This window comes from Pieris napi, chromosome 3 (assembly GCF_905475465.1).
Source record: "Pieris napi chromosome 3, ilPieNapi1.2, whole genome shotgun sequence".
NCBI lineage: Eukaryota > Metazoa > Arthropoda > Insecta > Lepidoptera > Pieridae > Pieris > Pieris napi.
The window spans coordinates 13,330,172-13,346,730 of NC_062236.1; the positions used below are offsets into that span (position 1 = coordinate 13,330,172).

Here is a 16,559-nt window from a genome sequence, read left to right on the forward strand (position 1 = left end):
AAAATCATGATTTAGCTTATATTATTCTGTAAATAAATAATATATAAAAAAGTCAAAATTTGGTTCTTATCAGACTCTTTATAGTACCGTCAATGCTGACAGCATAACTACCGAATATAATATACTAAATATAATATGTTTTATGTAAATAACGAATTAGGTACCTCCGAAATGCATATTTATTTGTTAATATTGTTTTTTAAAACATTGTTCTGTACAAAACCCTATTTTTATGTTCTTTCTCAAATCCTTACTGTCCCTTGAGAATTTGGAGGTGAGAAGTTGACAATTTGACACCCCTAAAAAAGCTTTTGAAAATCAAATAACTTTATGAACTTTGGGAACTGTAAAAACGTTATGCGCATTTTGTATTAACGCTGGGGAATTCGTCACTTCTTTTTCACTTCCAACTTATAATAAGTACATTAATTTTATTATTAACTAGCTGACCTGGCTAACTTCGTTCCGCCCTACAACCTTATAATATCGTTGTTACTTTAATTTAACTTATTTTAGGATTTCATTAATGTTAAGTATTACATTAATACAACTTTTTTGCAAATACAGAAATGTTTTATTGCTTGCCATTGCGAAAGAAAAATGGCAGTTTTACACATTAGGCATCTTCTCTCTAGCGTCAATATGGCGATACTGCATGTTAAGCACTATCTGATATCCAACATCTTTTGATCAGGATCAAAGCATGGTTATGCATCTCCTCATTCACCTCAAGATCGGAATTTCTTGAACTGACACGAATTCGACGTAAAATGATGCGTAGTTTTGTCAACAGACCACCATACCACGATGAACCATATGGTTTTTGCATTCGTAAAATTAATTAATTAATTTATTGTTATTCGATAACTTATCCGATAATTTATTGCTTATTCTGCTATTCGGGACGGAAACAAATCCAACAAATCAAAAACCATGGCAATCGGTCCAGCCGTTCTCGAGTTATAAGTGTTGTAACAAACACGACTTTCTTTTATATATATAGATATGTGAAAAAACAAATTATATGTCATAACTTCCGGCCCCAGCTTTTGTCTTTATTTCGTATTTTGGTAATATTTTCGACCTCTATAAGAATCGATATATTTCTATAAGACAGGAGGCTGATCACTTACTTGCCTATTATATTGACAAATGATCATTAAACAGAAATCTGAGGCCCAGACCTAAAAGGTTGTAGCGGCATTATTTTTTTATTAAATTTTTCGTTTCCAACATTCTGGCCTTATGATGGATATTTTTTATTTTATAAAAAATCCGGCAACGCACTCGCGAGCCCACTGTAAGTGTCACTGAATAAAGTAGGTATTAACGTTTATAAACTTTATTAAAAACAGATTAACATGATTTTACACATTTCCTTGATCCCAAGCACCAGCGCAGTTATAATGCCGGTTGATGCGAAGCCAGTCCTTGCTCGTGATGTATTGGCGCTGGCCCATGGTACCCTCGTGTTCCTGAAAGAACTCATTTATATTAATTACTAGCTGACCCGGCAAACGTTATTTTGTCGTGTATATTATTTGTAGGAAAAGAAATTAGTTCAATAAAAATAACTATCATAAAAAATAGAGGTTGGTCGTAGAGGGGTGACAATTAAGGGTTGTATGTATTTTTGTATTTTGTAACATAAAAAAATAAAAACAAAGAGTTTTGTTGAAAAAATTAAAAAATTGGGGTAGGACCACCCTTAACATTTGATGCAAAATACTGAATATGCATAAAAACATTCATAAGAATCGGTCGAGCCGTTTCGGAGGAGTATGGGAACGAACATTGTGACACGAGAATTTATTATATTAGATTCATGTTCACTTTATGTGCGCTATTGAGATCTGTGTAGAAAAATCAACAATGTGTCAGGCACAGCGGCATAAAGAATAATGAAAAATGGGTGAAGGTAATTTTTTTGTAATTTATTAAAATCCATTACTTGGAATAAAATGCGCAATTTTTTAAACAAATAGCAACAAAAGACGTGCAGTGCAACCTTATAAAAAGGTTTTACAACTATGCATGTAAGTTCCTTTGAGGTCCAAATACGCCAACTCAGCGCAGTTTTCCTAACCAAATATTATCGTTGCGTAGCTATTCAGATTAACTTACTATTTGTCTTGCCCTGAGAAGGCAAATAATCGGTAATTTACCTTTAAAGCGACAATAGTTGCTTCTCCGTTAGCACTGAAGGCATATGGTCCGTAGTGAAGACAACTGACGTAGTCATATTCAATACCCAAGTTGCTTATCAAATCCGACTCATATATGTCAAAGTTGTGTTCTGTGCCTGTAATTTGAGACAAATTAATTAGTAAGTAAATAGACGTAAAAGCTAACAACAAAGCATGCATTTAAAACTAACTACAGTAAACCCCTTATAACACGGTACTCTTATAACGCATTTTCATATCACGCGATTTCAGTCAGTCTTATAACACGGATTTCACTTTATATTTCTGTTACAGAGGCGGATTTATTATAGATTTGCCGCCCGTAGGCTATTCAATTTTTTCCGCCTCTAAATTTTGATATCTTAGTCCCAATCATGTCAATTTTCTATCAATAAAATTCCAACTTTATAATTTGTGCTCCATCATCCTCGTTACATCAACTTTTCCCATTTAGTTATTATTATTGAGAACTATGGTACCGTGTTAGATCCTTGACTATTTTTACAGCAAAGAATTAACAAAAAACATTATTTTAAGGAAAAAATATCTCAATCGTATACCACTTTTAAAGTAAGGTAAGGTATGTCTTAAAACTATACAATACTTACAAAACATGAATTAAGCTTACGTAAAAAACTTACATTTGGCGAACGTTGATTAACATTTATTATTACACTCACAGTTTAAAAACAATACAATAAATATATCTTTTCTTTATTATTTGTTAGCATTATGATTTAAGTTAAATTATAAAAGCATTAAAATACTTTTTTGCGAGACTTTGAATTCGCAAAATCATTTATTATATCGTCGTACGAAATCTTGTTCATTAGCTCTGGCTCTATGCACAAGAGAGCTAAAGCGTTTAGCTTTTCTTGACTTAAAGTCTATCGTAGGTAGTTCTTTACTCTCTTCAAGCAAGAGAAGCTTCTTTCACCTGAACAATTTACAGAAATTCTGTCCTGTGCCATTTATAATTTGTACGCACTTATTTCGTTAGGACAGTTTTTTCTTAATATTCGATTTAAATTACCTTTAACGAGAAAAGTTTAATGTAAATTATTGGTACATAACGCGTTATATGGGGTCATACAAGCGCGTTATGCGAGCATATGCCGCAAAACCAATCTCCCGTGTTAAAAGTGGGATTACTGTATCTAGATAATCTTCATGAGTAAGAATTCTTCCTGTCCGTTCTCTAATATCCTTTTAAAGGTTCAAATAATTTATGGTATTTACGCGACAAATGACGCTTAATAGACAATTTCCCATTACGATAATATTATATTAAACGCAGAACTTAGAAATTCACTAACCTGACATAAGATTCTTTGTTACTATGTTCACATAATTGTCTCTATTATACGTGGACTGCATGTGTAGGAAGCCCAGTATGTGCATCCATTCGTGGACTATGGTGGCATGACGGAAGCAGCCGGCTCCAGGGATGTTCCTAGCCAGGTTCATGGTGTGCTCACCCCTCGGCTTCCAGTAGCCAACGTGGGCGTAGCATCCGCCAGAACCACCCTAAAACATACAATATTTACACTTTAAAATTTTAGTTGACTTCTTCGCCTATGATTTTATATCATGGTTTTAGATATAAATCTATACTAATATTATAAAGATTTGTATGGATGTTTGTAACGAATTAGCTCAAAAAGTACTGGACCGATTTTGAAAATTTGAATGCTACATTATCACTGATTAATAGGCTATTTTAATTGCAATAAAAAATTAAGGATTCCTAATAAATTCCTAAAAGAACAATAATGTTACCCAAGGTGTAAAAAATTCCTATAAAATATCTTTCAGCGCTGCGAAAACTATTGATCATAGAACATATGAATATCATGTGCCTAGCTATTGTAGTTATGTCACTATAACTACTCTTAAACATTTACAAATTAATAGAAATTCCGAGCAAAATCAGACTAAGTTATACCTTAGCCTTAATTCCTACCTACATAAATGTATGTATGTCCTGCATTTACTGTTAGTTTATGCCAAAATATTTAAAACAAATGTACACGTCGATCGAGCCGCAAACTGACCGTAAGTTTAACATAAGCCGTGTCTTCTGGTTCACGACGGCGGAATTTCACGCACGTGTGGTTCTGAATGTCTTCAATTGCGTCTTCAATCGCAGCCTGCTGTATGGAACCTATGCAAATTACCTTCTATTAATGTATTGGTCTTACACAAAGTACTTATTGATAAAACATGATTACCATTGCTGTAAAGTCAGGGTAATTCAAAATCTAAAATTTTCAACTAAATTACTTTTTACTAAGCACGTTTTAATCGATATTTTTATACGCTTACACTGTATACTAATGCCACTTTTTATGTTTCGCTTTTTACCGGCGTTGACACGTTTATTTGAACATGTCTTCACCTGTAGCCAAGTGCAGCAGTGTTTTTCACGGTCCTTAGGAAAAGTGTTGCACAGTTTTTAAAGGTTTAAAAAATGGCGATTTTTGGTTCATCCTCTTATTACGTTACAAACGCAACTAACGCTGATTTTACTCGTAATAGTCGTCACCGAGCGTGACGTGCTATCGCAGGAATTTGCGCGATTTAAATCGGAAGTTCTTGCAATGGGTCCGGCGAGCGCGCAGATTTTTGCAATGCGATTCGAATTCGCTGTGTGAGTAGCCCTAAATGATGATTAAATTATTGGAAAAAGTACTTATTTAATGTGTAAAGTTAACGGATATTATTATAGTTCATGGTACTTTTTATGATAGAGTATCAACAAGTTTCGACCCTATCGGATTGGTAAACTTGTGTGTCAAATATATAATTTAATACTTGCGATTTCATTTCAAACTGAACAAAAAGCTATTGGTAATTATTGAATTTCTAGAATTTTTTTTATTTAATACCTAACAATTATCCATTAAAGTAACCTCGATATAATATCGGTTTTTACCTTTACTAATTGACATAATCTTATCAACGATGACTTTTGGGTCTCGTGTATTTAAATATAATGTGGTGATTTGTAATTAGTAATATTTTCTATGCTTTGTATAATTAAGATAAGATTTAATTATCAAGCGTTGGTTGTCGCTAATTTTACAAAACAACTTTTTTTTAATCAATAACATTAGACTTCGGCTTCACTCTTATGTGAGAAACAAAGTTTAGCTTAATGTTATACTATTAATTTAACCTTTAGTGAGGTAGGAAATACTACTTAAAAAATATAAAAGATATCCCAAAATACCAAATTCGCCTTCACCAAACTCCCAAACCACGGTGTTGTCTGGCCATTTTGTGTCGGGCCAGGTGTAGGCATTACGACCAGTGGCGTAGCTTTCCAACATGGCTTCTATCATGTAATCATCCAGAATTATGTCTCCCTGGTATTTGCCACTGTTCTCTTCTGGATTCGCAAGGGGGGATATTTTGTTGAAGACCAGGAGGCCATTGCCATCGCCTATAAAAACATCACATGAAATATTCATACATTTTATTATTTGCCTTTGCAGTTGCTGTCTCCAACCATTTAACTATACCAGAAAAGGGAGTCCCTACTTAAGTGAACTAATCTTACTTAAACATTTCAATTTAGTGATTTTTGATTTTGTTTAAAATCATCATCTTCAATAGACAAATCATCCTTTAGAGGATTCTTGGATACAATCCTGCGCATACGGTCTGCTTTGCTGTGTGACTGACCAGGACGATATAAAAATAGGTTCGCCTCCACAAAATATAAATACCACTTACTAGTTTTTGACGCTTCAAGAAATCGCCTATATTCTTGAATTTCCTCCCTCGTTCGCACGACAGGGGGAGACGCTGTCGCCACTGCTAAAACGAACAATATCACACCAGCCCGCCACATTGTTATAATATAATATAATCTAATTACACTCACTTTTATATCAATCAAGTATCAAGTTGTTAATCAATGATTAACATTACTCAAGATAAAGAATAGGCGATCTTGGGAAAGATTTGATCTACTTGATCATTGCTAACTTTGTGATATGAGTTTGCTAACTGGGGTTAGCCTTGGCCTGCTCTATGAACACTTGAACTGTTCGGATAGAGCTTTCGGCGTCAGTATTATCACTTTTAAAAATGCCAATAAATCAATAGGTATTCTGTAATTTTCAAAGTTGGTAGTAGTTAATAAATTTATTAATTAAAGATTAAAGGCTGGTGTATTCAAATCCTGCTGTAACTTTTTGTATTATATTTAAATATCGCTTAAAGCATCTTGTGCTTCGCTTGGGTGAGGTTGCCAATTGCGTGCCAATGCCGATCCCAAATCAAATTGACACCTAAATCATTTCAATTTCCATCCCACCAAGCCAATTTTCTATATATTTTTTCAGCAATACAAAGTTACGTTTGCAGTGAAAGAATCAGTGTACCTGTATGAGTATAATATAATGGAATGCAGAATTTAGAAATAAATAGAAGGCACCGGAAAGAAAAAAGAGCATCTTCAAAAAGAAAGCAGAAACCATCAAAAACATAACTTGTTAACCAGGTCGGGTAATTAATTCCATCCCTACAGGGACCTTCTGTCTCAAGTTATTACGAAATAAGCTAACCTAATCATCTTATGTTTTAAATAAATATATTGACTTGGCAATCGCACTAAATTAATAAACATGTATTACTTGTGGGATACATTATGTTTTCATGCGATGGAAATGGAAAATCATAAAAGATTTTTAATATTGATGTGGTCTCTATAAAATGTTGTTTGGTTAAATTTTACCCGGGAACGTAATAATTCCAATACACAAGGGGTTCAAGGGGTACAAAGCTTTAATTATAAAAAAAACAAAAATCTAAATCTGAAATTATTTATTTAATGTAGTGTCAATCATATGAAAGTGATTGGTTTTTATGCCAATTCTTCTTGGGCTACCTCTTCTTGGACCTTATCGTCCTGTTGTGGTGGAGCCATTAGATGTTTTGTCCTCTCAACTTCCTCTTTCATGTGTTCTACGTACTCCGCGCTCCAGGCTCCAGGGCAGTTGTAGTGTCTGGACAGTCTCACCCAGTCATAATGGGTCACGAACTCCATTTGACCCATGACGCCGTTGTGTTGCTAAAATGCCAGATCATTGGGATAGATTCATGTGTAATAATATATTTATACCGACTTTTTGTTAATAGGTGCCATTTTCTTTTATTTGTTTTTTATCGATGTCTTATGTACATATTAATTCAGATACAACAAGAAGATAATCATTATTGATGCAATTAACAATAATTGAAAACGTATGTCACCATAAAATAAACATTAAGGAATCATAAAAATTATTGAGAGTTAGTGAATTAAGATGTTGAAAAACGCGATCTTTTATTTAATCACACAATTATTTATTATTATGTAAATAGCGCCATCTATGTTTAGCATTAGCTGTCATGTTAGCTAATACTAAATTCGTTATTGGAATCGCTATTGCGAGTTACAGAGTAACGGCCGAACCCAATAAATAATCCACAATCTCAGATTGAAAACAATCTGATGATCAGACCGTGACGAGTCGATCGATCTCCTATCTGCATCCCAAAAACCATACCCTACGAAGACAATCCATTTTTGGCGACGGATAAAATGCTCTTTGCCGTTCCATTTTACCGATGTTATGTCTAATGGCTATTATATAATTTCACATGAAATCAGACGAAAAGTTTTTTATTTATGTATAGTTAGATTAAGTTCAGTTAAATTCAACTTACCCTTGTGGCAGTTATAGTCGGTTGACGGTTGATGCTGAATGCATGGGAACTGTAATGCATACTGCTCATGTGCTCGTATGGGAGACCAAGGTTGGACACCAAGTTCTGGTCGTACCTCTCGAAATTGTGTTCCATACCTAAACACATTTAAGCTTGTTTAATTGCTACCTTCTTCAGTGTTAAATCATTTCTTGACGAAGTTCAATTGTTTTTTTCAATTTTTTACTTAAACTATATTTATGAAGATTCTGGCCTCGAGTATAGAAATATAGATAGATTACTGGCTCCCTTCTCTCCAAACACGAATCATTCAATTGCTGGCTGCTCGATCGTCAACAGAATATCTGCAGTCGGTTACCTGTTGCTTCTTTATTAAAAGAATTCAATTCTAATATCCCTCTTACTTGAAAAATTACGAACTTATAAGTTGTTGAACGTAAAGTCAAAATCATTTATTCATATAGGTAACGCAATGTACACATATTATTATGAACGTCGAAAAATTAATATATAGGCATTGATATATAAAAAACCCAAGATGCACAGTCTCGAATAAAAGTAACGCTCGAAAGTGTCCCGAAACACTATTTCTGTCATTTTCTATAACAGTATGTCTATAACAGTATATGTTACAAGCATATATTATTGCAAAATCAACCTTACGCGAATTGCTTAAAGTTGTTATTACAACGCAGTGTATACGTACTTAAAGCAATAACATTTTACGACCGACCGTGGTCGGTAGGACAAGGTATTGAGTGGAGTCGAACATGACTTTTTTATTTACAACTATTTAACATAATTTTAAATTTATCCGACTTTTCGGGTGCTTTACAGCGTGCGTGGTCACGGTGACTAAAGACAAAAGGTGTTGGATGTTAAATAGTTGGAAATTTATAAAAATAATTAACTTTAATCTCGTTAAAAAGTTTTTTCTTTAAATTAAAAAATAATTTGTTAGTAAATATATTTGTCAAAAACTACACACAAAAAAGTTCAAAAGTACATAAATTTATTTATAAAAAAAACACAAATAAATAACATCGACTCCACTTATTAGACGCGAGACTATTTGAAATGAGTGCACAATTTAGAATGTTGCGCTCATTTTTTGAGGACGTTTTTTAGACGTTGATTGTGCATCTTGGGTTTTTTATATATCAATGTATATAGGTATATATATATGAAATGCTTCTAATTTTAAAATTAACTGCCAGTTCTCAAATCAAGGGCGGAAGAGAAGAACTACGCTAGCTACGCTGGAAGCGAGTAATTTCCTACCTCCTCACATTGCTTCTAAATGAAATTAATAAATAACTATTTTTGGACTATTAGTAAGTTACAAAACTATACAAAAACCACTTACCGCGCTGCATATTCTGCCAATGAATTGCTACATAATTGTATCTGTTGTAGGTGGATTGCATGTGGAAGAAGCCTAAGGTGTGAAGGAATTCGTGGATAATGACGACAATATGAAGACAGCCGGTTCCAGGATTGGAACGCGCCAAGTTCAAAGTATGGATGCCTCTGTCATGCCACCAACCGACGCTGGCATAACACCCGTTATTGTCGCCCTGTGAGATTAAACAGTAATTGTAGATGTGATAAAATAAATGAGTGGCGCTACAGCCTTTTTAGGCCTCAGACTTCTGAATCTGCTTCATGATCATTTGTCAAACTTATAAGCCTGGTGACCAGCCTCCTGTGCCTGACACACGCCGTCGACTTTCTCGGTTTAAGGCAAGCCGGTTTCCTCACGATGTTTTCTGTCACCGTTCGAGCGAATGATAGATGAGTGCATAGAAAGAAAGTCCAATGGTGCACAGCTGGGGATTGAACCTACGCCCTGAGGGAAAAAGGTCGCACGTTGAAGCCACTAGGCTAACACTGCTCTATGTATGTTTGTGGTAACAAAGGCATAATAAAACTAAATTGTTATTTTTTCGTGAGTAAAACCTATTTTAAGTTTGGATGATTTTTATCAACCAATTTTTGCTTTGCTTACCGTAATAAGAACGTAGTTTCTGTCATTTGAATTCCTTCTGCGGAATCTTACACAGCCAGAATAGTGCTCGATGTGTCCGATAGCCCAAACGATGTAGTCCCTCTGTTGTTGGTCTGAATAGAAAATATTAACATATTATGTTTTCATCAGATTTATGAATGTTATATTTTGGCCATAAAGCGATACAAAAATCAAGCAACGACTACTTACTAAAGTGTCCCGGAGCGAAGTCATATACCAAAGTGTTTTGAGGCCACTTGGTATTAGGGTGGATATAGGCAGCTTTTCCCTGAGCGAAAGAGTCGACCAGCTCATCGATCTGACGGTCATCTAACAAGATGTCCCCCTCGAATTTTCCACTCTTCTCCCAGATGTTACCGAATGGGTTAAGCTCGCTCGATGATGATCGGTAGGCATTTCCTGTAATTTGTCATGGTCATATTCTCATGGATGTCGGTTCAACTTGTACTTCAATAGCAAAACATGTCGCCTATAGGCGAAAGCCTTTTAAAATTATATTTTTGAAACTTTGATCGCTTTCATTCTACAATGATGTCAACTACCATGTTTGCTCTTCTGAAGAAACTGTCTATATTCCTCCACTTCCGCCTTGGTCCTCCTGGGAGAGGGCCCGCAAACGACCGCCCCCACTAACAAAAACAGAACAGCAAACCGAAGCATCATTGCTCAAACTAAACTTATGAAGTTTGTGGCACATATTTATAGTGTACTGATTGCAATCACAGATAATGCCCCTCAAATAATCACCTAATTATGTAGATATATATAATAAATAGGTATTTTAAAGGGGTCATCATTATTAGTATCACAAAAAATGTAACCGTGTAAAACTCCTGACTCTTTCTGCGATAAAAGAGCTTTTGTTTTCATGGACTGCATTAACTATAAATACGTATACGTATAACAATTACATTTGATTAGTATACATATTTTGAACATACATTAATGAGCCCAACACAAAGTAGCGAGCATTGTGAGCTTTCTTTTAGAAAGTACGAATATCTGGTCATGCGTTGAACACCTTGCTGTGCACTAATGGATTTTTCTTACATCTCGTAAAACAAGAGTTCAGTTTCGCCGTTATTTGGAAGAGAAGGCTTAATTGATGTGCTCAGCAAAGCGAGACGGTACTTCTCTCCGGGCCACCGCTTGCAACACTATAAATCGCAAATTTGACCCCACATGGAGTACTGTTCTCACCTCTCGGCGGGAGCTCTCCAGTAGCAGCTCCTTCCGCTTGACCGTATTCAACGAAAAGCGATCCGAATCGTCAACGACCACTCACTTTCCGTGCGGCTTGATCCCTTGGCATCTTCTGCCGCATTTACCATGAAGAGTGTTCAGAGGAGTTGTTCGGACCTGCAGCTGAGTTTCATCATCGGACTTCAAGGCAGAATACAATATACCATCCGTATCACCTCGGCGTCCGTCGTTCCACAACTGAGCAGTTATACTACCTATAGAAATGGTTATAAACTACACTACCAAAGAGATTTAATTATGCATACTATAGAGAACAGAGCCGCTATTCCACACAATTACATTCTCGAAAGGCCCATTCACATACGCGATCCTTCTGGCGGTGGGCTCATTATTGTTATGTGAGTAGTAAAAAAATAACAGCAAAGTCGTTTTCAACAAGAAATAATTCTTATTTTATTTATTGTATTAGGTGTTTTTACTGCTGAAGTTGTTACAACTGTTGATAAAATCTACGATTTAGTATTATAATATTTCTACCAACACCATACATACAAAATAGTTAATTCTCGATAAAAATTCGTAATCAACTAATTGGTCCTTTAAATAGTCCAGCCGGTGTCTTTAAGAAGCGAAAGTCTAAATAAGTTATAATTTACAAAACGCCCAAGTTTTTTTTATGACATCCCCAAGGAGCAATGCGACCTTTATGTCGGGACACACGTGATGACTGCTACGATGAACATGGCTTTAGTAATAGTGGGATAAATGTTTGTGTTTTTTTTATTAACGAACGTAAGTAATAAATTATTTTTAAATATTCAATATTATTATAGAAATACATGATCAGCGTTTAACTTTAAAAACAATTAATCGGATAACCCATCTTGGTAATATGTCCGATCGCTTCATGAAATCGTAAAATAGTTTTTCACCGTCAGCTAGGCGCTTTATTTTGCGCTATACACATAACTAAACGCCAGCCTTAAGGGTAGACACGAGTAATTGATATAGTATACCTGATTTTTTTACAGTTTTAAGCAGGAGTCAATTGACAACGCAGCGCTACCATAGTGGCAGACGTGGTCCTTAATATTCCTTATCGATGTTAAAATATAGTCTGCGGCATGAGCAAATCAAATAGATAACTTGCTCGCTAGCTACTATGGCAGCACAGCTTAGGGGCATACTCTCCTAGGAACAGGCCTAGGCTAACATTTTTTTAATGTACGAACAACGGTTTCTATTTATTGATTACCTATATATAGATTATATAAGTTAATGAGTTTAATTTCATAACATAATATACATCAAATCTTATCTATCTGTCAGTGAAGGTAATTAATAAAAAATACCGATAAAAAAATAACATGGTCGACGGAAGTTCGTTCGACGAGTAAGCTTTACCGAAACTTTGTATCAAATTTTGTCCGATATTCTCTAAAAGTCATATATAAGTCTTGCGAAGGTTGACTCTGGTCTTGCTCTGGTCAGCCCGTTGATTCCAGGAATGTGTTCTATATTTCATATGTCATAAAATTGTTGTTAGTCGTTGCTTCGGATTCGGCGGGTTGCTTGGACGAATTGGGACATTGTTTCGCAAATTGGTTACTCCATGGATGAGCCGTTCTCAAAAAATGCGCAGCGATGCTGGCTTGGATACTTTAACCTTTTTTGGCGAGATAACGTCTTATACAACGATGAACGCCGACTGCACGCACGAATAAATATGACTCATTGTCACGTTCTGCCTGAGCCGAGCATAACATGATTCATTGTCACGTTCCGCCTGAGCCGAGCGTGCTAGCGAGAGCGCGGAACAAGCGATAGAGGATAGATAATAGATATAGCGGAATTCCATTGTTTATAACAACCACAATTGCAGCAAAAAAGTTAAATAGTCTTGCATTTTTAGAATTTGATTAGCGATATAATCTCATATTATATTTGTTTTTTGATTGTTACAAAATAATGATAATTTAGTGATAATAATTCAATTCAATTCTTAAAAGTGTGCAATTTTTTATCATGGTTTCTTATGACGTTATCACGTAAAATTATCGTCCGTAAACCGACTTTACAGAAAACCAATTTTTTTTAAATTTAGTTTGAGTTCGAGTGTCTTCTCGGTGTAGATAGGTATGGATGTCTTTTTAGAGGCGTACCTATAGTTTGAAAGGATGTGGTGGTGTGCATTTTAACCTTTCACTACATTTTCCTAAATCATAGTGTATCAAAGCAGTAGCAACAAACCCTTCGGCCTCCAAACTCGCAGTACGTGTACCAGTTATTTGTTGAGAGTGAAAACCTTTTGATTAGGTGCTCAAAAGCTTTTTAATAACTGTGTGTGGTGTATGTAATGTGGGCTTTTCTTTTAATTCATAATGCAGTAATTATGCCCGCCGCGTGATGTCCAGCGAACCGCGCGAAAATCGCATGATTAAGTGTCTTGGGGATCAGGCATACAAAATTAATTGATATAGTAACAAAATAGTTTTGTTAGAGGATATTGACAGACTCTGTGAAAGAAAAACACAAACATACCTGTTTTTTTACGCACAACGGACCAATTAGGAGTCTAATTGCGGAAAAAGGATAAATAAATAATTATTAATAAACGAAAGAAACTAAGCGATGCTAGATAACAATCATATAATGTTACCTTACATTACAGAGCTGTCAATATGTGCAGGCTTACTATGCTGATAAATTTGTATTAAGCAACATACTAAAAAACAAAGTCAAAGAAATGTCCCTCGGGATGTTCACCTCGGCTTTGATCTCTACATATCGTGGCTGCCATAAATAAAGTCAGGACAAATTTCATCTCTGAAATTACTGAACTAAATACGATGAATGTCATCAGATTTATTAGTTTACAAGTACGACGAATCGGTCAGAAATTGTGCTATTCTCGACTGAAAGGCTACCAGAAAGCAATTATTAATTAAGGACCTCAATATAATTTGTTAACTTGATAATTATAATATAATATATTAAAACCTTGATGTGAAATAGGAAACAAGTTCAATATCACGAATACTTAGTTTTTGGCGACCGAGGAATTCAATCTAAATGAATCCAACAAACTGCGTAACTATTTACATAACTTAGGGTATTATTGGAGTAAGCTTTTACGTACAATTCTGATATTTTGCTTTTGACGAAAACATCAGAGAAAAATCGGCGCCGTACACACAGAAGGGCTCACCAAGAAATTCAAATTCTTTTAATTGTTATTTAACACAATGTAATATTATAAACGTCAATGAAGAAATACATATTAAATGCTTTTAATTTTACATTTACTGCCAGTTCTCAAATCAAGGGTGTAGAAAAGACGAGAATAACTGGCAATAAACTCTCCGCCACTCTTTTAAATCGCAATGTTTTTTGTTTTACAAAATGTTTGTAAGGAGCTTCAACCATTACCAATGATCAATGAATAAGGTGAAGTAAGCCTTTAAAAGTCACACATGAAGGAATTATTCTTAACATATAAGCACCTTATAAATAAATAATGCGTAAATTTCATCTGTGGAGACGCGATGACATGTGAGTGGCAGGTCACGGTCTACTGTCATACGAGCGGTCCGCGTATGCGCCCATGAAACTGATACTAGGCGTGCGTGGGGTGGTCGAACACTTCTAAGAACTATTGGGCGTATTGTATTTCTCGCAAGTTTAATTTTAAATATTTTACATAATTTGCATTTTATTAAATAAAAATTGGGACATACTTAAATAGAAACTAACTTAAAGGCAAAAATATATTCGCGCGGCTTTAAAATAAGCTTCTTAGAGACATAGCGACAAAAACCATAACTATTACAACAGAACCTTAAAAAGGTTAACTAACAGATCAACGTCTTTTCTGTTCCCCCTGGGAGACAAAAAAATATAGAGTTTATTTTGTGGAAACCGGTATATTAACTTTTAATTCGTCGGCCATATTTAATAAAAATACTCATAAACAAGTAAAGAAGAAAATTAATTAACTTGTGTAACTTCATAGTTTCTTTTCTTCTCTTTTTCTTATGTGTCTTACCAACAAGGCCACTTGTTGAATAAATTATAAGGCTTATTATTTTCTTTACTCCCTAAGGCGTGCGATTAAGAAAAAAAATGACTCCAAAATTTTAATTACAACTATCACGTTACATCGTAAATTTATCTGCAAGCTTGGTGTTCATAGTGATTTTTACAGTTTTAACTGCGGAACCCTGAAATCAAAACAGTTGACAGCATTGACACGCACTTAACCAAAAATCTGTCTCAGATAAGCACATCGTAAAGCGAACATCACAGATAATAAAAAATCGAATCTATTTCAGCTACCGCCCTTCAGCGGTGTGTTTTTAATTATAATTATTATCTCCACAAATCAGAGATATCCTCAGGAAATATCGAAACAGAGTTTTTTAGTTTACAAGAAATTTGATAGTATTGACAGGTGATAATTATTATTTATCTAAATTATAGAGATAATATTTTTTATTACTTTAGTAAACGTAATGGAATTTTAAGTAATTTTATGAAGTGTAAGCAGTTATACAGTGTTGTTCAGCGTGCGACTCTCATCCCTGAGGTCGTAGGTTTGATTCCCAGCTATGCACAAATGGACTTTCTATGTGCACATTTAACTTTCGCGCGAAAGGTGAAGAAAAATATCGTGAGGAAACATACCTTAGACTTTAGAGCCTCAAAGTCGACGGCGCGGCGTTTCTGGGACAGGACGCTGGTCACCTACTTGCCTATTAGATTGACCAATGATCATTGAAACAGATACAGACATCTGAGGCCCAGACCTAAAAGGCTTGTAGCGCAACTGATTTATTTTATTTTAGCTGCTAAACGCCAATTTTTTCATGGTCTTCTAATTGGTAATTTTTATGAAATAAAACCATCTCATAACGATTTTTTTTCGCATTAATTAAATGTCATCGCTATTTTGATGCAGATTTGTCGCACATGACTTGTGTAACTATAACTATTAACCTCGCAAGCAATGTAAATTTTCCCTATTTTCGCAACTAATTTTATTTATTCTCGCTCCTATTAATCGTAGCGGATGTTATTCGGCCTATGTTCCAAAACTGTGATGTCGGTATAATAGTCGTGAATAGTTAGAGTAAAATTATTCGTGAATATAGCATTCGTGCATTAAATAAATTGTATAAATTCCAAACACTCGAGTACTAATATTGCCCTATGTACATGAATAAACAAAACCATTTTAAATATATTTTATATATCAATATATTATTATAACGAGTGTGACATCCTCTTGCCAAAATCACAACTTGAATTCTTCTGTGCTTGCTTTGGGAACGTATTTTCTTTCTGTAATTCTCTTCTGCAATGACTCTTTTTAGCTTCCTGACGACGCGACTTCTAACGCATAGACTAATTAATGATCAACGAAA

At 34.8% G+C, this 16,559-nt stretch overlaps 2 protein-coding genes across 2 annotated transcripts; both read right to left on the reverse strand.

Moving 5' to 3' along the window:
- Positions 1 to 1,326: 1,326 nt before the first annotated feature.
- LOC125063306 (zinc metalloproteinase nas-4-like) lies at positions 1,327 to 6,042 on the reverse strand. Its single transcript, XM_047669709.1, has 6 exons — positions 5,925 to 6,042; positions 5,419 to 5,631; positions 4,241 to 4,350; positions 3,503 to 3,713; positions 2,166 to 2,302; positions 1,327 to 1,475 (listed from the first exon to the last, which is right to left on the reverse strand). The coding sequence occupies exons 1-6, from the start codon at positions 6,040 to 6,042 to the stop codon at positions 1,368 to 1,370; spliced, it is 897 nt and encodes a 298-aa protein (XP_047525665.1). The 3' UTR covers positions 1,327 to 1,367.
- Positions 6,043 to 7,004: 962 nt separating this feature from the next.
- LOC125063303 (zinc metalloproteinase nas-4-like) lies at positions 7,005 to 10,615 on the reverse strand. The gene is made up of 6 exons (XM_047669702.1): positions 10,476 to 10,615; positions 10,123 to 10,332; positions 9,913 to 10,025; positions 9,271 to 9,481; positions 7,905 to 8,041; positions 7,005 to 7,266 (listed from the first exon to the last, which is right to left on the reverse strand). Exons 1-6 carry the CDS (start codon positions 10,594 to 10,596, stop codon positions 7,060 to 7,062), a joined length of 999 nt encoding a protein of 332 aa, XP_047525658.1. The 5' UTR covers positions 10,597 to 10,615; the 3' UTR covers positions 7,005 to 7,059.
- Between the last annotated feature and the right edge of the window lie 5,944 nt (positions 10,616 to 16,559).

What these genes read in the sequence shown, in the direction of transcription:
- LOC125063303 (XM_047669702.1), bottom strand. Translation starts at nt 10,596, where the DNA reads ATGATGCTTCGGTTTGCTGTTCTGTTTTTGTTAGTGGGGGCGGTCGTT. An exon ending in TTGGCAGAATATGCAGCGCG is followed by an intron (nt 8,042 to 9,270) that starts GTAAGTGGTTTT and finishes AAATGTGTTTAG; the next exon opens with GTATGGAACACAATTTCGAG. An exon ending in CGACTATAACTGCCACAAGG is followed by an intron (nt 7,267 to 7,904) that starts GTAAGTTGAATT and finishes CTGGCATTTTAG; the next exon opens with CAACACAACGGCGTCATGGG.
- LOC125063306 (XM_047669709.1), bottom strand. Translation starts at nt 6,042, where the DNA reads ATGTGGCGGGCTGGTGTGATATTGTTCGTTTTAGCAGTGGCGACAGCG. An exon ending in CGGCTTATGTTAAACTTACG is followed by an intron (nt 3,714 to 4,240) that starts GTCAGTTTGCGG and finishes TGTATGTTTTAG; the next exon opens with GGTGGTTCTGGCGGATGCTA. An exon ending in CAACTATTGTCGCTTTAAAG is followed by an intron (nt 1,476 to 2,165) that starts GTAAATTACCGA and finishes GAGTTCTTTCAG; the next exon opens with GAACACGAGGGTACCATGGG.